This window comes from Podarcis erhardii, assembly GCF_964252035.2.
Source record: "Podarcis erhardii genome assembly, chromosome: 12".
In the NCBI taxonomy this organism is placed as follows: domain Eukaryota; kingdom Metazoa; phylum Chordata; class Lepidosauria; order Squamata; family Lacertidae; genus Podarcis; species Podarcis erhardii.
The window spans coordinates 40,621,365-40,647,697 of record NC_138513.1 but is presented as its reverse complement, the minus strand read 5'-3'; the positions used below and the strand labels follow the sequence as shown (position 1 = coordinate 40,647,697).

Here is a 26,333-nt window from a genome sequence, read left to right as displayed (position 1 = left end):
TGTCAAATCTGAATGTCCCAAATGTTCCCACTTCCAGTTCTGTCCAGATCTTGTTATTTCATTATTCTTATTAATCACACTCCTCCTTTTTATTTTTTGCTTTTTCCCTGCTCTTCTGCCGAAATGTTCTATTTCCAAAAGTTTCTAGTTTCTCTGCAGAGGCTTGTTATTCAGGAGCAAAACATTGCGTCATGTCCCTTTCATTTACATCCATTGTTTTCTGTAGTGTGTAGACCTCTGTAGACAAAATAATGTTCCATTTCTGCAGTTTCCCAGGAGATAAAAAGTTCTGTTCAACTGTTCAAATTTCCATCAAAAACACTTGCAATATCCCTCAGCTCCTCTAGATGGATTTCAGTAACTGAGTTCCCTTCCAGATCACATCCACCAAACCAAGTAGCTTGTTGATCCTTATTTGAAACATTTTATATCCAATTTATAACCAATGTAACCGGCAAAGTCCTCATAACAAAGTCTCTGTTTTGTTCTTCCGTTTTGACAGCTCTTTGACAGCTGTCAAAACCTCTGTTTCTCTTCCCCAGGCATTTTCACCAGTCGCTCCCGGGATTCCGGGGGGGGGGGTTGCTTTTTAGTTCAAATTCCACTTTTCTCCTCCAGCTCAATCTTATATTTTTCCCTCGCAAAGTCACTAATTCATCAAGATAAGGTCACTCTCGATCTTAGTTGTTAAGTCCTTTGTTTTGGCTCTTCTACAATTGGGGGGGGGATGACTTCCTTTTTATACCCCCCCCGCTCGCTCCGGATTTTAAAAATTTATCCCTCTTTTTAATCCATATTCCAATTACTCACGGGTTGTTCTTTTGGATCCAAATTTTCAATGGAAGAAGCCAGCGCTCTCCACCGAATGGCATGCGGCTTCGCTCGGCAGGGGAAGCGGCGGACTCAAAGCACCACCCCCCCCAGGTGCCCGCTCCGAAGCCTTTAAAAAGGCTCTTTCGCGGGCCGGGGGGGCTCAAAGGTGCCAGCCGAGTCACCATGTCCATGGGGCTCCGTGCCCATGGTTTTTGCGGGTCCCCGCGTCGCCGGCGCGGTAGAACCCAGCCCCTGCCGAGCCGGCTCCCTCCGGAGCACGGAGGGAGCCCGCCATTCGGCGATGGCGCCAACCCGGAAGTCTACTGTTGCTATCCTAAATTACTGTAAACCACTTCATTTGTTAACTGTTACCACAGGCGTGGTATTGCATATACTCACAGTTGTTGTTTTTCTTAAAAAATGTTCAGGGGTACTCTCATTTTGACTCAAGATAATCACCATTTTATAGTTCAAATCAGGGGAAATAAATACAATAGATGGACAAAAGTACAAAGAACATGCATTACCTCATATTACACAGCTGACAGCTCTCAGTAACTTCTGCATTAGCATGAGGTTGTGTCTAACATTTTCCTGATCCCTCTGCTTGCTGTTGGTATCCGTTGCCAGATGTCGTCTTTTCAAAAATAGTAATTTTCCTACTCGTATTGAAATACTGTCCCTCAGAGAGGCCAAACTTTCATCAGTAAAACACCACACATCCACATTCCACACTGCTTCACATGTTAAACGCCCGCTTCCGTCTGAGGCTCAGGAAACACTGTGACAGGAAATGAGGCCGCCATCAGGGGTAGCAACGGAACTGACGATTCACCGTGCTAGAGAAGAATCAATTTTTTTAAAATTTTTAGTTTCTTCTCCCATTAGATTCACAAAATGTTTAGGGGTACGTGTACCCCTGTGTCCCCCCCCCCCCGAAAAAATGTACTGCATATTCTGTACTAGACTTCTTATCAGTCTTTCTTTTGAAACGTTCAAGGAACCTCGATGCAGGGGAATGCTTAGCAGTAGATCAGTGGTAGGCAACCTAAGGCTCGGGGGCCAGATGCGGCTCAATTGCTTTCTTAATCCGGCCCGCGGGTGCTCCGGGAATCCACATGTTTTTACATGAGTAGAATGTGTCCTTTTATTTAAAATGCATCTCTGGGTTATTTGTGGGGCATAGGAATTCGTCCATTCTCCCCCCCCCCAAAAAAAATATATATATATATAGTCCTGCCCCCGACATGGTCTGAGGGATGGTGGAACGGCCCATGGCTAAAAAAGGTTGCTGACCCCTGGTGTTGATATTTGTACAAAACATCCAAGTGCATTTCCTCTGTCCCACAAAAAATCCATCCCACAAAATCGCCTGTTTTGGGGTGCATTCCCAAGTAATTGATGCAGAATTCTGCCTTCCTACTTTCCAACTTCCATTATTTGCATTTCCAGTAGAAGAGGTTCAGTAGAAGAATTTCTTCTCTCTTTAACCAGAATATTTTTGTAAACCGCTTTGAGGTGTTTTTGTTTTTGTTTGTTTTACAATCAATTGGTGTGTGAATTTTATGAAATAAATAAATTGGGCAGATGTTTTTAATGTTAGTTTTGCTTGTTCCATGTTTTCTGGAAGCTGGTTGTTTAATAACTAAGACACTAGACCATCTGGACTAGGGTGTGTTCACATTTAAATGGAGTAATGGGGATACCTAATTATCATGTACACTATTATAGCCCTATGATGTTCTTGTGTTTTCTTAGTGCCGCATAGCTGTAACCAGTCCAGCAGATGCAATTATTGGAAAATATCTTCTAAATGTGATCACGGGACCTAACGTTTATACTCCTGATAAAAAATGTGTCTACGTTTTGTTCAATCCCTGGTGCGAAGGTAATTCGTGTGACCTAATGAGATTTAATTCATATTGCTATAATATAAGGTTAACTTTAAAAAATGTGTCTCTTGTTTAGCTCTTTTCCTCATAAATGCAACGAAAGCTGGTTTTGCAGAGATTCTATGAGGTGTATGATATTTTTTAATGAGGTCATCAGGTTATGAAACTTCCTTCTGTTGCTGCTCACAGTATAATTATTGCAACCCTGTTTAAACGTAAGCAGGGGTACATTTCAACACACTGAAAAATTGCCCATAAAAGCCTGCCTGTGGGACATTTAAAACACATGAAGTCTCTCATGGAATCTTGGGAGTTGTAGTTTTCCCCTCACAGAGCTACAATTCCTAGAACCATTAAGAAACTACATTTCCCAGCACCCATCTGCTTTGAATGCTGTGGAGACAAGAGTTTTATTTGGCGTTCTCTTGGGATGAGTGGATAACAACCGCTCTGTTCCAATAATTTGTTTGAAAATATTGTGCTTGTGAATGAACAGAGCCAGTAGTAGGGGGCGGGTATAAATGGCATAATTGCTACTGGGGATGCGATCTGTTTTATTGGCTGTCTGCTTTGCAGCCAAATGTACCTCAGGTTAAACCACCATAAAAGGGTCATGCTTTCACCAGGCACAACAGTTGGCAGAAGTAGTTCTGAAAAGCAACAATATTTTCCCCTTTCTGGTGTGCATGCTCCCATTCGTCCACTCTCAAACTCAGTGCTGTTTTTCTACAAAAAGAGGTGCCAGAATTCACCATGAACCCTTCCCTTGTTATAATGGCAATGGCGCCCACCTGAGAGGGGCCGGAACTGAGTTCCAGAGAGTTCCGGCTGAGGGAAAAAAGCTCTGGTCAAACTAAGGCTCAGCCCTTACCCAGATGGGAGCTGTTTCTGGAGAAAAGCAATGTCCCTTGTGTGCACACAGGAGTGAGCTAGGCAGCCTCTCCCTGAGCCATGGAGGAGTGAATCCAGCCGTGGCAGATTCTTTTTTCCTTTTCTTTTTTGGTAAATATTTTTATTGAAAGTTTTCAACGTGAGGTGCAATAAAAGCCAAACAAATCTTTAAAAAGGGGGAAAGATACAGAAAAGCCGAAACAAGAGAAAGAAAGATAAAAAACCAAAAAATAAAGAGGCAAAGGATGAAAGAAAGAAAGAAAGAAAGAAAGAAAGAAAGAAAGAGAAGGAAGGAAGGAAGGAAGGAAGGAAGGAAGGAAGGAAGGAAGGAAGGAAGGAAAGGAAGGAAGGAAGGAAGGAAGGAAGGAAGGAAGGAAGGAAAGAAAGAAAGAAAGAAAGAAAGAAAGAAAGAAAGAAAGAAAAGAAAGGAACTACAGTGGTACCTCGGGTTACATACGCTTCAGGTTACAGACTCCGCTAACCCAGAAATAGTACCTTGGGTTAATAACTTTGCTTCAGGATGAGAACAGAAATCGTGCAGCAGCGGGAGGCCCCATTAGCTAAACTGGTGCTTAAGGTTAAGAATAGTTTCAGGTTAAGAACAGACTTCCAGAACGAATTAAGTTCTTAACCTGAGGTACCACTGTACAGTGGACGCTCAGGTTGCGAACGTGATCCGTGCAGGATGCACATCCGCAACCCGCAGTGTCCACAACCTGCAGCGGCGCATCTGCGCACATACGGATTGCAATTCGGCACGTCTGCGCATGCGCAAAGCACAATTTAGCGCTTCTGCATATGCGTGACCACCGATACCCGGAAGTAACCCATTCCGGTACTTCCGGGTTAGGGTGGTCCGCAACACACAAAAAAACCTTAAGTGTCTGTAACCCAAGGTATGACTGTAACTAACTAACTAACTATCCCAATATCATTTATCCATATACAGAAAAGTAGACCTTTCCCAGCTCTCACCTGGGAACTTCTGTTTCTTCCCCCAGCCTCCCACCCTGGGAGATCCCTTTTTCTCTGTTTCCCACACTGAGCCCCTCATTATTCCCCCTGTCATCTCTCCGTGTATGTCTTCATCAGTCCAAGACAGAGGACTTCTAAAAGTTAAAAATAGAACCAGCTAAGTTAAGGGCAAAAAAAGAGGGGAAAGTAAAGGAAAAAAAGAGTCAAATTTTATATCTGATTCAAGAAGAGGTTTATTCACTGAGCCTCTTGGGCTTGCTAATCTGGAGGTCAGCGGTTCAGATCCACGCGACGAGGTGAGCTCCCGCTGCTCTGTCCCAGCTCCTGCCAACCTAGCAGTTCAAAAGCATGCCAGTGCAAGTAGATGAATAGGTACCGCTGCGACGGGAAAGTAAATGGCATTTCCGTGCATTCTGGTTTCTGTCACAGTGTCCCGTTGCTCCAGAAGCGGTTTAGTCATACTGGCCACATGACCCGGAAAGCTGTCTGTGGACAAACGCCGGCTCCCTTGGCCTGAAAGTGAGATGAGAGCCGCAAGCCCAGAGTCGCCTTTGCCTGGACTTAACTGTCCAGGGGTCCTTTATCTTTGTTATTCAATGCTTTTCTTCTAGAAAAACATGTTGGTACTTCATACTGTTGAGTATCCCCCCCCAAAAGCACTGAACATACTTTATAATGAGAAAAACAAATATACAGTGGTGCCCCGCAAGACGAACGCCTCGCAAGACGGAAAACCCGCTAGACGAAAGGGTTTTCCATTTTGGAGGCGATTCGCAAAACGAATTTCCCTATGGGCTTGCTTCGCAAGGCGAAAACGTCTTGTGAGTTCCTGCGGTTTTTTCCCCCTTTCCCCCCTTTTTCTAAGCAGCTAAGCCGCTTATCAGCTGATCCGCTAAGCTGATAAGCCGCTAAAAGCCGCTAAACCGCTAATAGCGCTAATCCGCTAAGCTGTCAATGGGCTTGCTTCGCAAGACGAAAAAACCGCTATACGAAGAGACTCACGGAACGGATTAATTTCGTCTTGCGAGGCAGCACTGTATATAGCGGGCCATTTTGTTAATGTGGATGGGATCCATAGCTGGGACTGGAAAGCCAGAACGCAAATTGATAGTTTTGAGCCCATCAGTGTTCTTATCTGTCTATCCATCAATTTCTTACTGCCTGAAAGCCGCAAGTATGTCGTTTGCCCAGTTTCTCCCCAGTTAGACTTCCTGAAAAAAAGAATTAACACACTCACATATTTTCTTTAGCGGATTCTGTCTTCATGCCTGGTGATGCTGAAAGAGGCGAGTACGTGCTCAACGACACCGGCTATCTCTACGTTGGATCAACAAAAATGATACGTGGAAGACCTTGGAATTTTGGGCAGGTAAAGACTCGCATGTTTCTCTTTCTGTCTGGGTGTAAGCAGGTTGCAATTTCTGCGTGAGGTTCCAGCAACCACAAACAGCAGCCTTGGAATCCTGTTTAGGCTTGGGGTTGTTTGTTTTTTTGAGATGGGAGGAGAGAAATTTCAGGAGTAGGGTCATGGGGAGGGGGGAAAGGACATCTTCACTTGTTGCAGTTGTGTTATGTACTGAAGTTCTCACCCTGGGCCAGCAGGGGGATACTGTAGATAGTTTTCACTCAGGTCCACATATGCAAATAAGGGATTGAAAGTGATGTTCAGTGATTGGATAGTTACAGAAAGTGTTACAGTTGCGTTGTAGTGGAGCACTATATAAGCAGGCTGGCTGAACCCTTCAGTTCTGTTCTGTTCTGGCCTGTGAATAAACAAGAGCTGTTTGAAGAATCGCTGTGTCGTCTGATATGTTCACCCACAACTTAACAAGTTTCCCAATGATTCCTCGCATAAAATATAATATCTAAATTACAACAGTCGCGAGCAGAGGATCCTGGCGCCAGCGACAAACCGCTATGTACAGCGCATGTACGGCATTGCACGTGTGCACCATAATAACGCTACACATGTGCTGTACATAGCGGTTTGCTGCCGGCGCCGCACGAGCGCCGTACGAACAGCGGTGGGATCCCTCTGTTGCCACTACAGCTGCAAGTAGAGGAACCTCCATTCGCGGCTGTAGTGGCAACGGAGGGATTCCGGCACCATCCATATGGCGCTGGAGCGGCGTCGCCGGCAAACCGCTATGTGCAGCGCATGTGCGGTGTCGCTACATATGCTGCATGCGTCGTACGTAGCAATGCCGCACATGCGCCCTATGTAGCGACGCCCTGCCCTGGGTGTCACGACGCCCGGGTGTCACGACGCCCCTGTTTTTAGGATAGCCCCAAGTTACTTCCAGGCACTCAAAAACCTAAGTCCTCTATTAGAGAAGCCTGCAGCAACAAAACAGCATTTTGGAGTGCTCTTGCTCAGTGTTGCAGACAGTGAGGAGCCATGCCTCTCTTCAGGATATTTCATTCCAACCCCACCAACCCGTTTTCTGTTTTTCCTCCCAACATTTGTTCAGCATCCCCTGACCCCCTGAGCAACTTACAATTTTGTATGCAGCTCAGAGAAATTACGCCTCGGCATTGTTGATAGAACAGCAACTATTATTATTATTATTATTATTATTATTATTATTATTATTATTATTTATTACAGTGGTACCTCGGGTTAAGAACTTAATTTGTTCTGGAGGTCCGTTCTTAACCTGAAACTGTTCTTAACCTGAGGTACCACTTTAGCTAATGGGGCCTCCTGCCGCCGCGCGATTTCTGTTCTCATTCTGAGGTAAAGTTCTTAACCCGAGGTACTATTTCTGGGTTAGCGGAGTCTGTAACCTGAAGCATCTGTAACAGCAGGTACCACTGTATTACTGTTCTTGTTGTTATTATTATTATTATTATGCCCTGCCAATGGGAACAATAGAGGATGTGTTGAGGGTAAACAATAGGTTTTGGCCTCTGACACTCACCAGTGTCTGCTTTTGTACCACATCTACACAATACCATGTCAGTTGGATGGGGGGCCGCATGTTGAGATTACTGAATTGCAGGGGGTTGGACTAGATGACCCTTAGGGTCCCTTTGCAACTTTGCAACTCTGAAAATTTGCATTTAAACAGATTGTATTCCTACCAGCAGAGGGCAGTACCATATTGACATACACCCAACAATTCTCAGCAGGCTTTTCAAAAGCCTTTAGAGGCAGAATTTGTGTGATGCACTGCTAGATTTTGTACATGGAAAAAAGAAGACCCCTTTCTACATTCATAGATGTTGTGTGTCTCAAATGCTTTATGTAGGTATTTGTTGGCATCCGTCTGCCTTAAGAGACAATGGAGGAGTACACCTTTGTGTAGGACTGACGTATGTCTGGGTTTTCCCAGGAATCTGGCTGCAAAATGGTGTCCAGGCAAATTTTCGGTGAATCTGCAAAATGTCCGGGCAATTATTATTTTTTAATGCTTAAAAAATCCAAGAAGAGCCCTCAGTCCCCAATGGCCTTTGGGGGTGAAGTCAAACCATTGGAGAGTTATAGCACCTGGTGTGGCTATAGAGACCGATACGGGAGAGACATGTTTCGTTGCAGCTGGGGCAGATGAAAGCAATGGTTTAACAGCTACAGATGCAACATGGCATTTCTTCTCTCTGTACTCCTCCCAGCAGTCATTTCACCTGTGGTCACTGCTGTGGATGCATGACCTGTCTGTCACCAGACACTGCCATTCTCTGTCAAGGCTGCCGATTAAAGATCGTTCAGCAATGATTTAGGAGACAGCCCCATTTTTCCTTCTGCGGGTCAACACCGCACATTTCGCAAGCATTGAATTCATTTGAAGTTTGCATATGACATATTGACATCTCAGCAACAGTTTTATGCTGTGTTAATTGAAGGAAGGCTTGTTTGTTAGTTTGTTTTTCCTGCGGTGCGCAGCTTAAATGTAAGACTTTGCTTTCTGTCTCAAAACAGTTTGAGGAAGATGTTTTGGACTGTTGCATGTACCTTCTGGACAAAAGCCAGCTCAAACCAAAGGCGAAGAAAGATCCCGTGATCATCTCCAGGGCCATGTCAGCATTGGTAAGTCCTGAAATGTATCTTTTAACTCAAGATTGGATTCTTTGGGGTTAGGACAAGAAATCTTACCCAATAGCTTCAGATCATGCCCTGTACACCTGTCGCGGCCATAGCATAATACAGCGATAGGGAGTGTATGGCCTTCCAGAGCCATAGCTCAGTGGTAGAAATTTAATTAATTAATTAATAATAAATATTTATGTCGCCCATCTGACTGGTTTGACCCAGCCACTCTGCAGGGCTTGCTTTCCCCCTCTTTTTTCTTTATTGGAAATATTTGTTATTGGTTTTCACAAGAACAAATTTAAAATAATAAAAAGGAAAAAAAACTCTGAACATATCCATATATGAGATTCTCTGAATCTCGTGGCTTCCCCCATCCCCCTGCATGGGTCCTTAAAATAATTTTTTTAAAGCTAAATATCATTACGTTCTCCACAGTTTTCATCTCTCTAAATTACCCATGTCTTTCATTTCTTTGCAAGTCATTTTTAAAGTCCAGCCAATGTTTTTATTTGTTTACAATGGTCTCCTAAGTAAGTTATGAATTTTCCCAGTTCTTTTTTAAAGTCGTTATCTTCTTGATTCCTGAGTCTCCCAGTCAGTTTTGCCATTTCGGCATAGTCCAGCAGTTTGGCTTGCCATTCTTCCCTAGTTGGGACTGCTGGTTCTTTCCATCTTTGGACTAGTAGTATCCTTGCAGCTGTTGTCACATATATAAACAGTCTTTTCTGGTCTTTGGAAATGTCAGAACCTGTAATTCCTAGTAGAAAAGCTTCTGGTTTTTCAACAAATGTTATTTTAAACATTTTCCCCCCATTTCATTGTATATCACTTCCACTGCACGGCTTCCAGCAAATTAAAACACAACATCAAACGTTAAAAACTTCAGATGTCTTCTAAAAGTCAGATAGTTTATTTCCTTGGCATCTGATGGGAGGGCGTTCCACAAGGCGGGTGCCACCACCAAGAAGGCCCTGTAACCTCACTTCTCGCAGGGAGGCAACTGCCAGAAGACCCTCGGAGCTGGACCTCAGTGTCTGGGCTGAACAATGGGGGTGGAGATGCTCCTTCAGGTAAACAAAGCCATTTAGGAGTTTTGCTGTATGGTTCTGCTATCTTTGTTTGTTTTTTAGGTTAACTCCGAGGATGATCGTGGAGTGGTGTTTGCAAGCTGGTCAGGGAAATATACTGGTGGTACGCCACCTCTAGCCTGGACAGGAAGTGCCCCCATTTTGCAGCAGTATTACAGGACCAAAAAAAGTGTCTTGTATGGTCAGTGCTGGGTTTTTTCTGGAGTGCTTACCACAGGTGAGGCATGCATCTTGGAAGGAATTCAACTAAGCAAATCCTCCATCTTCACGAGCAGCCTGCTTTTGATGGATAGAATACAATGAGCTGGGAAATAAGAGTGGGGCTGTTTCCCTCAAACCAAGCTTGCAGGCTCTCCACTAATATCTTGGGGTGTTGCACTAGGTCAGGGGTCGCCCACCTTTTGGACCCCAGTGGGCACATTTCAAATTTTGAGGAAGTGCTGTGGGCGCCAGTCACAAAATGGCTGCCAGGTTGTGCCACAACATGGCTGCTGTGAGGGGAACTGCATGTAGTGTACCATTACTACTGTTCCATTACCCCAAGGACTATCTCATACTTTCTGTGAGAAGTCAGCTATGTCTCACTTGTCCTGATTGTAGAGGTCAAAGGGGATCATTCCCTTGTACCAGGAAAAATATACATTGCTAACTCTCTTGCACACAGACTCACTTGCTGCACACGTGCAGGTCAGAGACACACAAGCGTCTCTGCTTCTCACTCAAATACACACACATCTCTCCCTGTCCTTCCCTTCATGGTGGTTCCTGCTGCCAACTCCACCTGCTGCCAGCTCCACAGACCTGGTGGGCAACAAACAATGAAATAAGATGGGCCACTAAACAAGCAGGGAAGCCACTCTTGCCAACTCCCTCCCCAGTGCCCAACAGCAGAAAGGAAGACCTTTGTGGGTCTTCAAACTGTTGTACAACTGCACAATTGAGATCACGGCACCATTTGCCCTCCTATTCCAGCCCAACCTCCTATCTCCTTCTGGGAACTGAGCTCATTCTTGTCCCTTGGAATATTCCCCCTGATTAAATACTCTATAATAGGTGTTGAGTGTGGCTGAAGGGAGCCAACTGAATCTTGAGCCGACATCCTTCTCTGTATTTCAGTTATGCGCAGCCTGGGGATTCCAGCCAGGAGCGTGACCAATTTTGCTTCAGCTCACGACACAGAGGAAAATCTTAAAGTTGACATTTACTTGAATGAAAACGGAGGGAAAATGGAGAATCTGACAACAGACTCGATTTGGTAATCATCGCTACAGATTACTACCTCTTTCTGAAATTCCCACACATAGGGAAAAAATAGTTGTAAGGAGGAAGTTGAGAGCCTAACCCTTATTTCATTTAATATGATCCTCTCCACCGCATCCTTGGTCTAGTTTCATATATTGAGATGCCTAGAAATTCATAAGCTAGCATTCTCTGCAGATTACACTGAGTTGTTAAATCAATGGCCAGTTACTATTTATGCCTTCCTATACCGTCTAATTCTAATATCTGTTTGATCATGGAAGTATAGCTGAAGATAATTTTTGATTTTAATTCTGAAACCTGACTGAATACAGGAACTTCCACGTCTGGAACGATGTCTGGATGAAAAGGCCGGACTTACCAAAGGGCTTTGATGGCTGGCAGGCGATTGATGCCACCCCTCAGGAAAAGAGCCAAGGTAAGACTTGGCTGAAATGGATGTTTTCTGTGCAGATGAAGCCTGCCAAATTTCAGACAGACAGCTGCTGTGTGTGTGGTGTGCATGCACAAGCAAGGGAACTCTTTAAAAGTTTGGAAGTAAAGAGATTTGTTCAGTGTTTTTATTTGAAAATACCATGTATGAATATTTCCTGGTGGAAAATTAAAGCTGTCAGTCCCAAAACTAAACCCCCCTTCTTTCTCATCTTCTCTTGTGGTGTTTTCATTATATGGAGAGCTTGGGCATACGTAACAATTTTAAAGAAACAGTCTTGAGTTCTCTGGACTGCTGCAGTTTCAAGGCGGCCCAGAAGTTTAGCTAGCAGATTTAGTGAGTTGCAGACGCCTTGAAGTGCATTTGATTCATCTTGGAATAATAATAATAATAATAATAATAATAATAATAATAATAATAATACTTTTATTTATATCCCACCCTCCCCAGCCAGGGCCGGGCTCAGGGAGGCTAATACCAAATATAAATTACAATAAAACGTAATAGAAAACAACAACAACAAACAAACAGTTAATTAAAATATGGCTTAAAATGCAGCTTAAAATGGAGCCTCATTTTAGTAGTAACTCATAAATCAAGACGATAAAGGGAGGAAACATCAGATATTCACCTGAACCAGTTATCCATGCTGGTCCTACATGGGCCAGCAAAAAAACCAAGGGAAAATTTATATACCAAATCCCATATAAGGGGTCACAGTGAGTCTAAGCCAAAGGCCAGGCAGAACAGCTCTGTCTTGCAGGCCCTGCAGAAAGATGTCAAATCCCACAGGGCCCTGGTCTCTTGTGACAGAGTGTTCCACCAAGTTGGGGCCAGTGCTGAAAAGGCCCTGGCTCTAATTGAAACCAATCTAACCTCCTTGAGGCTCGGGACCTCCAAAGTGTTGCTATTTATGGACTTGTAAGGTCCTCCACGGGGCATACCAGGAGAGGTGGTCCCTTAGGTACGAGGGTCCTAGGCTGCATAGGGCTTTAAAGGTCAAAACCAGCACCTTAAACCTGACCCTGTAGTCCACCAGGAGCCAGTGCAGTTGGTAAAGCACTGGATGAATGTGATCCCATGGCAAGGACCCCGTTTCTGGGTCAGCTTCAAGGGCAGCCCCACGTAGAGCAAGTTACAGTAATCAAGTCTAGAGGTGACCATCACATGGATCACTCAATTTCTCCAAAGTCACCCAGTTTGTCTCAGAATTTGGGATTTGTCAGAATTAAATTCACAACCCAATACACCATATGATTCCATGCAAGAAGTTTTGTTTGGTCACGTGAATGATTAAAATGTGGTGCAGTGGTGTGTGTGTGTGTGTGTGTGTCCCCAACAACATATTCTAATACCCACCTTTTCGACCCAGCTCGGTATAATCTTAGAACAGACAACTTCTATGGACTTTCTGACATGGTCAAAGTATTTTCATAGACATGCAAAACTGCAGGCGACAAAGACCTGCAAATGAAAGTGAAGGTTAATTGAAAACATAGCACCCCAGGAGCTGCAATTTTAGATTAGTTATTGCTATTATTTAGCTGTCATTGAATTCTGGGTGAACATACAAACAGTAAAACAGCTGATGTAGGTTGTGTATGTGTGTGTGTTTTTTTTACAGGGATTTATCAGTGTGGCCCTACTCCAGTAAATGCAATCAGAAAGGGAGAAGTCTATCTTCCCTATGACTCCAAGTTTGTGTTTGCTGAAGTGAATGCAGACAGAGTCTTTTGGCTCGTAAAGAATGTGGATGGCAAGGAAACATACACCAAACTGCGTGAAGAAACCAAAGTAATAGGGAAGAGCATCAGCACCAAAGCTGTTGGGAAGGACACTCGTGAAGACATCACAGGCCAATACAAATTTCCTGAAGGTGACCAAAACACAAAGTTTTTTTCTGTCAGGGGAGAAAATGATTATTTTCCACACAGACTAGTAATTTCAGATGGAGGCTTCTTGGGTAATAATAATTAATAATAATAATAATAATAATAATAATAATAATAATAATAATTTATTTATACCCCGCCAATCCTGCTGGGTTTCCCCAGCCACTGTGGGCAGCTTCCAACAAAATATTAAAAACATGATCAAACATCAGTAACTTCCCAATACAGGGCTGCCTTCAGATGTCTTCTAAAAGTCAGATAGTTGTTTATTTCCTTGACATCTGATGGGAGGGCGTTCCACAGGGAGGGCGCCACTACCGAGAAGGCCCTCTGCCTGGTTCCCTGTAACTTGGCTTCTCGCAATGAGGGAACCGCCAGAAGACCCTTGGTGCTGGACCTCAGTGTTCAGGCTGAACAATAGAGGTGGAGATGCTCCTTCAGGTATACTGGACCGAGGCCATTTAGGGCTTTAAAGGTGAGCACCAACACTTTTAATTGTGCTCGGAAACATACTGGGAGCCAATGTAGGTCTTTCAGGACCGGAGTAATGTGGTCTCGGTGGCCGCTCCCAGTCACCAGTCTAGCTGCCGCATTCTGGATTAGCTGTAGTTTCCAGGTAACTTTCAAAGGTAGCCCCACGTAGAGCGCATTGCAGTAGTCCAAGTGGGAGATAACCAGAGCATGGACCACTCTGGAGAGACAGTCTGCAGGCAGGTAGGGTCTCAGCTGGCGTACCAGATGGAGCTGGTAAACAGCTGCCCTGGACACAGAATTGACCCGCGCCTCCATGGACAGCTGTGAGTCCAGAATGACTCCCAGGCTGCACACCTGGTCCTTCAGGGGCAAGGTTACCCCATTCAGGACCAGGGAGTCCTCCACACCTGCCAGCCCCCGTCCTCCAAAAACAGTACTTCTGTCTTGTCAAGATTCAACCTCAGTCTCAGAAATGGGTGGCATTTATTGCCTTAAACGAGTAAAACAAACAAAACAGAACCTTCAGGTTTGCAAAGTGTACACCTAAAATGTAATGAATTCATGAGGCAAACATGTTTGGAAACCCATATATCTCTCAGCCATGCTTGTCAGGTAACTAATTTGGGTTTGCCATCCTCTACATTTCACATGAGCAGGGCAGTGGCGCTGTGGGTTAAACCACAGAGCCTAGAACTTGCCAATCAGAAGGTCGGCGGTTCGAATCCCCGCGACGGGGTGAGCTTCCTGTTGCTCGGTCCCAGCTCCTGCCAACCTAGCAATTCAAAAGCACGTCAAAGTGCAAGTAGATAAATAGGTACTGCTCCGGCGGGAAGGTAAACGGTGTTTCCGTGCGCTGCTCTGGTTCGCCAGAAGCGGCTTAGCCATGCTGGCCACATGACCCGGAAGCTGTACGCCGGCTCCATCGGCCAATAAAGCGAGATGAGCGTTGCAACCTCAGAGTCGGCCACGACTGGACCTAATGGTCAGGGGTCCCTTTACCTTTACCTTTACACTTCACAGAAACCTGGCTAACAGGTAGTGTTTGAAGTGCCCTTAGTCAGAAATTATACACACTCATAAAATATTTTGGCTAGAGATTCAGATGGCATGTCTTCATCCTGAGAGAATGAGCATGGCCTGCCATGCTCTTTATATTTGACCAAAACAAAAACAAAGGGTATTTTTGCTTGGGCCATGCCATGCAGCTGACAACGGAAAATGTTTCCAGTGACGCCAGGGTCAATTGTTTCCCCGCTTTCCTGTTTTTGCAGAGAGTCCTGAGGAAAGGAAAGCTGTGGAGACGGCTTGTTCCTATCTGCAGTCTAACAATCTGGGAATCTGTGAAGTGACACCTCCTCCTGAACCCCTCAAGGCTAACTTGAAACTTGGAATGGAAGGAGAAAAAGAATTGTGGCCGGGGCAGCCGATTGAGTTGAATCTTATTATAACCAACGAGTCTGCAGGTGCCTGGACAGTCAATCTTGCAGCATCTTGCCAGTTAGAATCGTATACTGGGAAAGTGGAGGCCAGCCTTGCCACCATCAGACAGACTGTCCAAACAAAAGACAAGGGAGGTGTGTATACCTGAAAACGGCTGTTCTAAACCACATTCTTTTTGATGCCATGATCGCTGCCCACTTCCCTACAGGAGGAGAGCCTCTCCCTTCTGGAAACACAGCTGTTTTGAGCAATGTGCAGAGCTCCTTTTGCAGAGTTAGAACATTGAGAACTGCCTTCTGCCAAGTCAGACCATTGGTATATCTATCTTAAAAGGGACGCAGATGGCGCTGTGGTCTAAACCACTGAGCCTCTTGGGCTTGCCGATCAAAAGGTTGGCGGTTTGAATCCCCGCGACTGAGTGAGCTCCCGTTGCTCTGTCTCAGCTCCTGCCAACCTAGCAGTTCGAAAGCACACCAGTGCAAATAGATAAATAGGTACCGCTGTGGCGGTAAAGTAAACGGCGTTTCCGTGTGCTCTGGTTTCCGCCACGGCGTTCCATTGCGCCAGAAGCCATTTAGTCATGCTGGCCACATGACCTGGAAAACTGTCTGTGGACAAACGCCGGCTCCCTTGGCCTGAAAGTGAGATGAGTGCCACAACTCCACACTCGCGTTTGACTGGACTTAACCATCTAGGGGTCCTTTACCTTTTATATTTAGCTCAGTAATTTCTACACCAGGGGTCAGGAAACTTTTTCAGCAGGGGGTCGGTCCACTGTCCCTCAGACCTTGTGGGGGGCCGGACTATATTTTTCGGGGGGAAATGAAAAAATTCCTATGCCCCACAAATAACCCAGAGATGCATTCTAAATAAAAGGACACATTCTACTCATGTAAAAACACGCTGATTCCCAGACAGTTGGCGGGCCGGATTTAGAAGGCAATTGGGCCAGATCCAGGCCCTGGGCCTTAATTTGCCTACCCATGGTCTACACTGACTTGCAGTGGTCCTGCAGGGTTTCTGGCAGGGTTCTGTAGATGCCAGAGAATGAGCCTGGGACCTTCTGCCGGCAAGGCTCTACCACTGTAGCTAAATCCCTTCTCTCTCCAGGTCTTTCATTCTCTCACTGGTTTATTTGTAGTGTTTTCCATTTGGAAGCGGGAGGCACTGAAGAATAAGGTTGCCACCTTTGGGCAAAATAAGAGACAGGGTGGGGTGGGGGTGGGGATTGGGAAGCTAAAGATCACCATATTTTTCGCTCTATAGGACGCACTTTTCCCCCTCCAAAAATGAAGGGGAAATGTGTGTGGAGCGAATGCAGGCTCCTTGGCTTCAGCGATAGCAACACGAAGCCTCCAAAGAGCAGAGGGAGCGCTCCCTCCGCGCTCCGAGGGCTACGCGTTGCTTTCGCTGAAGTCTGGAGAGCGAGAGGTGTTGGTGCGCACTCACCCCTCTCTCTCTCCAGGCTTCAGCGAAAGCAACGCGTAGCCTCCAGAGCACAGCGGGAACTTGCGCTGTGCTCCAAAGGCTCCGGGTTCCTTTTGCTGAAGCCAGGAGAGTCTTGCTCTCCCAGCTTCAGCAGAGAGGGAGAGCTGCGCAGCGCCCCTTCAGCGAAGCGGGAGGAGAAATGGAAGGGGCTCCATTTCTCCTGCCGCTTTGCTGAAGGGGTGCTGAGCAGAGAGGGGGAAATTTATTTTTTCCTTGTTCTCCCCCTCTAAAACAAGTTGCATCCTATGGTCGGGTGCGTCCTATAGAGCGAAAAATATGGTACTTTACCTGGTAATGAAATGACTTCAAAGCGACCCATTACAATCAACAAATGGAAGCTATCAGAACCTGCAAACAATCCAGCAACAATACTGAAAGGCAATTCTCCCCACCTGCTGAACTTCTGCCTGCCAGGAGGAGGATAAATGTAGAAACCCAGTCAAAACAAAAAAGGAAGGAAGATGGGGACAGATAGCAGCAAATTCTTAGCTTTGAAGGGGCTGAGGCTGTTGCTCCAGAGCCATTGATAAGAGCCATTGGTAAGAGTTTGGCCCAATTCAAAAGAGCCTTCTGGCAAGCTCTATTGGCTAGCCTGGAGCATCAATCAGCCAGATTTGGAGGGCGGGCTCAACACAAAGGAGGAAACTCTAATGCTGATTTTATTTTGTCATGACTCTGAAAATGGGTTTGACCCTTGTGGTCTCTTCCATCTCTAAAAATTCTATAACTGTGACTCGATAACACCATCCCATATGCAAGGCTTCCTTCTTCTACATTGTTTCTCTTCCTAACTGTCTCTTCTTTCTGTTGGTGCAGTTAATTCCATCCCTCTGAAAATAGCAGCTGATGCTTACCTGAAAGCAATGATGTCAATAGAAGATGAACTTCTGGTCAATGTCAACATTATTGCTGAGGTTCAAGAAACGAACGAGAAGCTCACGGAAGAGCTGTCTTTAACCTTCAAGTACCCACCTCTGAAAGTGGAGGTAAGAAGTTAAATAATATTAGCTCGGTGCAGGGTGGTCAGTTTATGTCAAACCTGAGAGCAGATGAGCTGGAAAGAGAAATAAATAAAATAAATAGGGGCTCCACTGAATTATATATATTAGTTAGCAGGGCAAAGACTGCTACCTTAGGACTCCACTTACCGTATTTTTCGTCCCATAGGACGCTCCGTCCCATAGGATGCACCTACTTTTTTGAGGGGGGGAAATAAAGGAATCCCCCCCTTTGTTTCCCCCCCCAAACCAGGTCGGGGAACAGTGGGATGGCGGCGCTGCGCCTCCCTGCTGTCCCCCGAGCTTGTGGGGCTGGCCGATGTCTGTCCGGCGCGCGGGGCGCTCTGCTTCAGGGGGCTCCGCCCACCGGGCGGCAGGCTGCGGACAGCTGCACGAAGCACGGGGCGTCCTCCAAAGGGCGCCCCGTGCTCCGCGCTGCAGGCTGCTGCCCGCAAGGCTTGCGGATAGCTTCCTGGAGCCTGGAGAACAAGAGGTGTCGGTGCGCACCGGCGCCTCTCGCTCTCCAGGCTTCAGCGAAAGCCTGCATTCGCCCCATAGGACGCACACACATTTCCCCTTCATTTTTGGAGGGGGAAAAGTACGTCCTATAGGGCGAAAAATACGGTACCTCATCTGTTCAGATGGGGCAGGAATTGGGCTCAGAGGAAGTGTGTTGTGGCCCCAAGACCCATAATAAATAATAATAAATTCCAAGTTTTACTTCTGGAGTGATGGTGGCTCAGTGCACCCGGTCAGTCTAGGTCCCAGAACTGGCTACTAGGAACCGACTTCTGCTAGGTTATAGTTCTTCCCAAACCAGTGGAACTCCCTTCCATAGCAGACCTTGCATCTACACATTGTCAGAACAAGGAAATCACACACTTACAGTACTTACCTGGCCATCTAGGAGGTTGACTGGAGGGGAAAGAGAGGCAAGTGTTATAAGAAAAACTGCTCCCTTTCCCTTTTGGGGTATTCCGGAGCCCGTATAGAGTCCTTAAGTGGTTTTCCTATTGGTAGGAGAAAACAGAGGCCAACCAGAGTATATTGAGAAGCAAAGCGGCTAGTAAGCCTCTTCTTTATTAAAGGAACTGTTGCAACAGGGTCCCCACTCACCACACACAGGAGGGAGAACCCACAACAATGGTGCGCAAGCCCTTATATAGACTTTTGAAATTGCCCACCCTGTAGCCCAAGACCACCACCCCAAAACATCATACATACATCACAGAAGGAGGCGGTCTACAGCAGAAAGACATCACAGGAGGTGGTCTACAGCAGAAATCCTGCCTGCCAGGATACCTGATAATGGTCACTGATTGTATTACCTGGCCAGTCTGGCCAAGATTTTGTGATGGTTAATACTTTAGTTCCTGAATCCAGGTCACAGGCTCACCCTATTCATACACAAATGCGCTCTTAAGATGGGATTTGCAAGCAAAAAGACAAATGGGAAGGCTTTCCCTATTTGCCTCCCTTACTGCAGAGGAATATTTGAGGTCATTGAGAGAGTCAAAATGGCTTCAGGATTGTTCTCCCATACTATTTCAGACACACATATTTAAATAAAATAATAATAATAATAATAATTTTTATCCCGCCCTCCCCAGCCGAAGCCGGGCTCAGAGCAGCTAACAACAGTAAAATGATACAACATTCTAAAATCAGTTCATTCTAAAATCAGTTCAAATCAACTCCCCGCGATGACCAACCCTAACCCAGCTCCCTTTTCCCGCAGTGTTGTGCCGTCAGCAGGTGTTTGTGGATGGTGAACCTTCACAATCATAACCTTCCTATTGTTTTTATATGAACAAGGATTGCATGCTCTTGACATTTCCTTTCGCCATCTTGAATCCGTTCTTCAGCGGTCGTTCTTTCTTTTGCAGATGGCAGACACTGCAAAGATCAACCAGGATTTTACCTGTGCGTTTATTTTCAAGAACACACTGTGCATTCCCTTGGAAAACTGCAAACTGCACGTGGAAGGCCTTGGCATCTTTACGATGGAAACGTTTGATCAGGGGTAAGGTGCATGCAGCTAAAAGGGGGCTACATGCTGTGCACTGTTTTGCTGGCACTGTCCCTCTGACCTCCTCCCTTGGACCTTAAAGGAGAAGTTCAGTCTAGAACTTCAAATTGTAAGAGTTCTCCCTACCCCCTTCTACTGCAGTAATCACTCACAGGATTACTCAAATTCATGGAGGACAAGGCTATCAAGATGATGATGCCTATATTCTGTCTCCATCAGAGGCAGCATCCCTCTCGGTACCAATTTCTGGGAATTGCAGAAGGGGAGGATGCTGTTGTCCTCAGGTCCTGCTTGCATCTTCCCACAGGCATCTGGATGGTCCCTGTGAGAACAGGAGGTTGGACCATTAAGAGCCAAAGGACCGCCATGTTGGATTTGTCTAGCATCACCTCTCCAAGACTAGCCAGACTGTTGGTTATTTGTTTGAGCTGCATACAGCCATTAAAAAGGGATGCAGGTGGCACTGTGGTCTAAACCAGGGATGTCCAACTCCCAATAGACTGCAATCTACTCACAGTATTAAAAAAAACTGGCAGTGATCTACCAGAGTTGTTGAGGTGGTTGAGCAAAGCTGTTGATCTTGTTTTGGAAAGGCAAAGTTGTTGAGCTGCTTTTAGGAAGCCAGAGTTGTGGAGGTTTTTTTGGGAAGCAATAACTGTTGAGCTTTCTTGGGAAAGCTGAATTGTTGAGCATTTTTTGGGGGGGGGACACGGAGGGGCCAGAGATCTACCAGGAAACCCCGCAATCTACCAGTAGATCACGATCTACCTGTTGGACATGCCTGGTCTAAACCACTGAGCCTCTTGGGCTTGCCGATCAGGTCGGCGGTTCAAATCCACAGAACAGGGTGAGCTCCCATTGCTCTGTCCCAGCTCCTGCCAACCTAGCAGTTAGAAAGCATATAAACAGGTACTGCTGTGGGGGGAAGGTAAATGGTGTTTCCTTGTGCTCTGGTTTACGTCACGGTGTTCCGTTGCACCAGAAGTGGTTTAGTCATGCTGGCCACATGACCCAGAAAGCTACCTGCGGACAAATGCCGGCTCCCTTGGCCTGAAAGCGAGATGAGTGCCGTAACCCCATAGTCGCCTTTGACTGGACTTGACCATCCAGGGGTCCTTTACCTTTTATGAACCGGATGGACCATTAAGAACTTAAGAAGTGCCATGTTGGACTTATCTAGCATCATTTTTCCAAGACTAGTCCGACTGTTGGTTGTTTATTGAGTTGTGTACAGCCCTTTAGTATGCATATCTCTGAGGCAGTTGGCAAAGTAACGATAATATAATTCTAAAAATCGATAAAACACCACAAACAGATAAAATGGCAAGTAAGGTAAAGGGACCCCTGACCATTAGGTCCAGTCGTGGCTGACTCTGGGGTTGCGGCGCTCATCTCGCTTTATTGGCCGAGGGAGCTGGCGTACAGGTTCCAGGTCACGTGGCCAGCATGACTAAGCCACTTCTGGCGTACCAGAGCAGCGCACAGAAACACCATTTACCTTCCCACCGGAGTGATACCTATTTATCTACTTGCACTTTGACGTGCTTTCAAACTGCTAGGTTGGCAGGAGCAGGGACCGAGCAACGGGAGCTCACCCTGTCATGGGGATTCGAACAGCCAACCCCCTGATCAGCAAGTCCTAGGCTCCGTGGTTTAACCCACAGCACCACCCGCGTCCCAAAATGGCAAGTAAAAAGCAGCAAAGGTTTATTTAAAAGAAGCTTGGGAAAATAAAAGGGCCTTTGCCTAGCGCACGCACGCACACACACACACACACACACACAGGCGTATTAGTCTCCCGAAGGAGTTTCCCAGATGCAGCTCCTCACCCAAGAAGGTGGTCTTCCCCAATCAAAGCTGCCCCATCTCTAAAAGTGAGGGCACCCAGAGATGGGCCTCCAAAGGAGACTGCAGGAAGGGTGATATAGGAGTTGGCATTCTTTAAGGTGCCCGTTCCCAAGCCCTATATAACTTTAAAGTACAGTGGAGCCTCGCAAGACGAAATTAATTCGTTCCGCGAGTCTCTTCGTCTTGCGTTTTTTTCGTCTTGCGAAGCACGGCTATTAGTGGCTTAGCGGCTATTAGCGGCTATTAGCGGCTTAGGAAAAGGGGGGGGGAAGGGAAAAAACTTGCAAGAACTCGCAAGACGTTTTCATCTTGCAAGCCCATAGGGAAATTCGTCTTGCGAAGCACCTCAAAAACGGAAAACTCGTCTAACGAGTTTTTCGTCTTGCGAGTTTTTCGTCTTACGGGGCACCACTGTAAATGATGGACCTGACGCAGAGAGACATCTCTGCAACATCTCTCATTCGTCGTCTCCTGGACTGGAAGATACCCAGTTTGACAGATCCACATATCTACAAATATCTCACACAATTCACGCGCACCATGTTGTGGATGCCACGTAGCTCGTAAACATGACATGGAGCCCTCAATCAGTTTTCCCCATCTCATTACCACCCAAGCCCAGTGTTGCCTTGTAAGTACGGCAATTCATGAAGCCACTTTCAGGCGTTTTCCTCTTCATTCCTCTCCTGATTCGAGGAGAGCACCAAAAGGGCAATCCTACTTGTATAGGAGCTCTTCACATGGGCTTTTGATTGTGGGTACACTCCCCCAAGGAATCTAGCACACAAAGAGCTATGATATGTGACTTTGTCATTTTATTTTTTATCCTTTGTAGGGACATAGCGCCGGGTGGAATCTTTAAATCAAAAATTGTGTGCGCACCAAGGAGAGCCGGGCTGAAGAAGATTGTGGCCAAACTGAACTCCACCCAGCTGAAAGGAATAACTGCAGAAAAGATTATTTCAATCACAGAGTAGCTGTCATTCCAAAACGGTGTCAGTGGCAGTGTGTGCAATGAAAGAGCCTTGTTGACGCTGCCTGAAGTCTTGATTATGTGCCCAAAGATAGGAGAGTGAGAGACATAAATGCGATATTAAGGGAGTTTAAAGTGGCTTAAGCTGTTTTGATTCTAGCTAATGGGAATTTAATAGAGATTATTCAAATCTGTTCTTGCATGTGTGGCGATTTAGCAGCTTATGGTAACTAAAAGCATGATCTGTGAACTCTGGGGTGGGTTAGAGCTGCCTCTGTTTTCCTTTCGCATGCACTTCTGAACTTTGTGTAATGTCAGCAATCCTTGGGACTTCTTACTCCTTTTGGAATATGTGGCTACCTCTGCCATTTTCTTACTGCACATTGTTTGTACAGTGGTACCTCGCAAGACGAATGCCTCGTAAGACGAAAAACGCGCAAGACGAAAGGGTTTTTCGTTTTTTGAGTTGCTTCGCAAGATGATTTTCCCTATGGGCTTGCTTCGCAAGATGAAAACGTATTGCGAGTTTGTTTCCTTTTTCTTACAACCGTTAATACCCAGGGAATCCGCGCTCCACAAGACGAAAAAATCGCAAGACGAAACAACTCGCAGAACGAATTAATTTTGTCTTGCGAGGCACCACTGTAGGCCCAATTGCAGTACATTACGAATGTGAAAGCAAACTAGTGCGGCTATAAACTGAGCCCCAAAATACAGAGGGGGGGAAAGATCATCACAACCACCAGCAACTAAAGACAAAACAGCAGGTGTGAGATGAAAATATTGATTCTTTAATAAGTACTGTTACACAGTCGAAGTCGGAAAACAAGGTACAAAGAGCAAAAAATAGAACACGTGAGACGTGAGATTTGTAAATGTACACACTCTTTAGTTGCATAGAATAGGCTAGTGCACAGTCTCCTTGTGAAAATAAAAGAATATTTTCTTGCATGCTGGCTCCCAGCCCATCATTTATTTAAAGCCTTTGAAAGGAAGGCACCTTTAGCTTCCAGAACAGATGCATTTCTTATTTAAGACGTACTTCTGGTTTCAAGCAAACACTGGGGGTCATTGGTTGCACAATATTGCAGCACATGATGAATTTAATGCACAAGAGCACTTTCAATGCAGCTGAGGTGCCACTTGTGCAAATACTTAAGAGAGTTCACTTAAGGCAGGATATTCTGCTGGCTTCAACTGAGCTATTCACAGTAGGTGGAAATACACCCAGAAATGTAAACACTGGATCTCAGATCAAGAAGCTTATTTGGTGTGAAGTACCTTCTTGGGCTCAAGCCTAAAGGTCTCTCCGATAAATGAACAGAACAGTGTCCAAATTCATTTGGGTTCGGAAAGGGGGGGAAGGCAAGATTAGAAGCTTTGGTCAATTAACCTTGGTATTCTGTAAAACAGTAGGTATTCTGTAAAACAGTAAAGCTTTATAAAATGGCCTGGGGACCTGAGTAAGGCACTTTTATTCAGTGTAAGGGGAGACAGCTCCTGCCAAAATATTGAATCCCAAATTGCATTTATTCCTCGATTTTTCCTGTTTTTAATTTAAAAAAAAAGGATGGAAGGGGAAGAATGGAAATCCAACGCTAGAGGGTATATGACCGTAGTAGCCAACTCCTATGGGCCGAGGTCCCTTCAACCCCCACCCCCAATAAAATATTTGAGGGGGCTGAGCCCCTCCACAGTTGCTGGGCCTTGCCATTCAAATGCTGTGCGTGCCATGAGTCTTGTGATGGGTTGCGCAGGGTGGGGCTTACCTGGGCCCCCCAATACAGTCATACCTTGGAAGTCTAACAGAACCTGTTCTACAAGCCCGTTCAACTTCCAAAACCAAAGCACAGCTTCTGTTTGGCTGCAGGAACCTCCTGCAGCCAATAGGAAGCCCCGTCAGAAGTTCGGCTTCTAAAAACAGTTCGCAAACTGGAACAATCACTTCCGGGTTTGCAGCGTTCAGGAGCCAAAACATCCGAGTACCAAGGCATTCGAAAACCAAGGTTACGACTGTATTTTATCCAAGTTGGCACCCCTGTGCCAACAGGACAGGTAGGCATAGCAGCACCCCTGTGTCAAAAACTAATAAATGTCACAAGACCTCAATGGCTTGGATTTTAACTTCTACTCAGAGAACACAACCCAGCTCCCTTCACAGACAAGGGCTCTCTTGCTTTCTCCTTCAATCCTCTGGCAACCACGGGAAGCAGAAATTGTGCGTAATTTGTGTGAGTGGAATTGCTTTCCGCTCACGGAGCCCCCGCTTTGGAGCCCAAGCCACTGGGAGCCCGCCTCTTGCTTCATTTACCTTACGCAGGCAGCATCAAAGCAGAAATCTGCCAATTGTTAGACAGTTCTCACTTTAGGCCCTTAGCACTGCAATAGTAGCTATTACGATTTAAGATGCAAATGCAAAAAAAGAAGAAAACCACCCCAATCTTGCCAGCAAAGGCACGGCATAGGTCCATTTCGAAAAGGCATGTTTCCCCACACAAATGGCGAACTAAAGAATTTGAGTAATTAGCATTTCCTGAAATGTTCATATTAAAGGCCACACATTAACTCTATTTTCCTATTTATTCCCCACGCTCAGGACTATTTATTAGGGCAATAAAATTAGAAGTTTTGTTAGGCATTTTGCTAATAGGTGCTCTACTGATAGTAGTGGAGAGGCTCCTCATAGAAAAATATGGATTACTGAGTGGATTGTGATGGTCCCTGTAAGACAACCGGTAAATATGAGCTAGGATCACTGTTGAGTAGCAAGTTGCTATTTTCCCATATTTATTTGACACTTTAGCCGTCAAACATGGGCGGGTACGAATACATAGCCTGTCTCAACGAATTCCTTGTCTTATTCCAATTCAAGAGACTTTTTTTTTTAATGCAACTCCCAGACACAAAGCTAGAAGGTGAGTTGAAAATTTTGCCATGTAGCAGGAGAGGTTGCCAAGAATCATCATTGCAGATCTATCCATTTTATTTGGCCGATGCTTTTATGCTTACTCAATCCAGCCAGAAAAGAATTCCACACACTTAATAGGCACATAACAATCATGACCGTCTGCGTTTCTTTTCTTCATTGAGTCCTCAGGTTTGAATTAGGGACTCGCATATTATGTATTGTGGAATTCCAAATATTTTGACAGCTGCCATTTTGATAAACTTATCAATTTCCATTTATAAAACTACAATGCCTCTCTTCCTCCAATTATATAGCTCCATTGTCCCTTCTAAAATGATATACTGCTTTAGAATCAAGCAGGTATTGTAACTGAAGGCTGGCAAGTTGTAACTTGGACAATGTGCGGAGGGAGTGAAGGTACAACTGCTATATTTTCCTTCCCCTTTGTCTGCCTAACTCAACTGCGACGGAGAAAGAGCCATAGCTCAGTGGCAGAACACATGCCTTGCATCCAGAACATCGCATTTTCAATCCCCGGCCTGGTTGGTTTAAAAAGGACCGGGTGATAAGCAAGACCTCTGCCAGAAATCTTGGGAGATTTGACAATATGGGCTAAATGGACCAGTGGTTTGACAACATCACAGACCCCTGCTCATGTCCTGTAAGGGGTGGGAGGAAGAGTACTGGCAAAAAGGACCGGGGAGGAATGAGCATGAGTTTAAAAAGGTCCGCACACATACGCTCCCAGTTACGAGATAGCCCTAGCCTAACTTCATTCCCCCTAGTCCCAAAATGGTGGGAATCTCTGAGAGCTTTTCAGTTCCCTTTTTGACACCTGAAAATTAGCTTCCCGTTTTAAAATTAGCTATATTTCGATTATATTTTGTTATCTATAAAGCTT

General features: G+C 45.5%; 1 protein-coding gene across 1 annotated transcript in view; it reads left to right on the top strand.

The window, feature by feature from the left end:
* Nucleotides 1-22,910, top strand: part of TGM4 (transglutaminase 4) — a 32,620-nt gene extending 9,710 nt beyond the window's left edge. Inside the window, exons 5-15 of the mRNA XM_081882064.1 lie at nucleotides 2,572-2,701; nucleotides 5,822-5,940; nucleotides 8,491-8,598; nucleotides 9,732-9,906; nucleotides 10,806-10,944; nucleotides 11,264-11,367; nucleotides 13,007-13,258; nucleotides 15,020-15,322; nucleotides 17,493-17,662; nucleotides 19,561-19,697; nucleotides 22,387-22,910. Coding sequence (XP_081738190.1) covers nucleotides 2,572-2,701; nucleotides 5,822-5,940; nucleotides 8,491-8,598; nucleotides 9,732-9,906; nucleotides 10,806-10,944; nucleotides 11,264-11,367; nucleotides 13,007-13,258; nucleotides 15,020-15,322; nucleotides 17,493-17,662; nucleotides 19,561-19,697; nucleotides 22,387-22,528 — 1,779 coding nt within the window. The 3' untranslated portion in view covers nucleotides 22,529-22,910. The remainder of the gene's footprint in view (nucleotides 1-2,571; nucleotides 2,702-5,821; nucleotides 5,941-8,490; nucleotides 8,599-9,731; nucleotides 9,907-10,805; nucleotides 10,945-11,263; nucleotides 11,368-13,006; nucleotides 13,259-15,019; nucleotides 15,323-17,492; nucleotides 17,663-19,560; nucleotides 19,698-22,386) is intronic.
* Nucleotides 22,911-26,333: the final 3,423 nt, after the last annotated feature.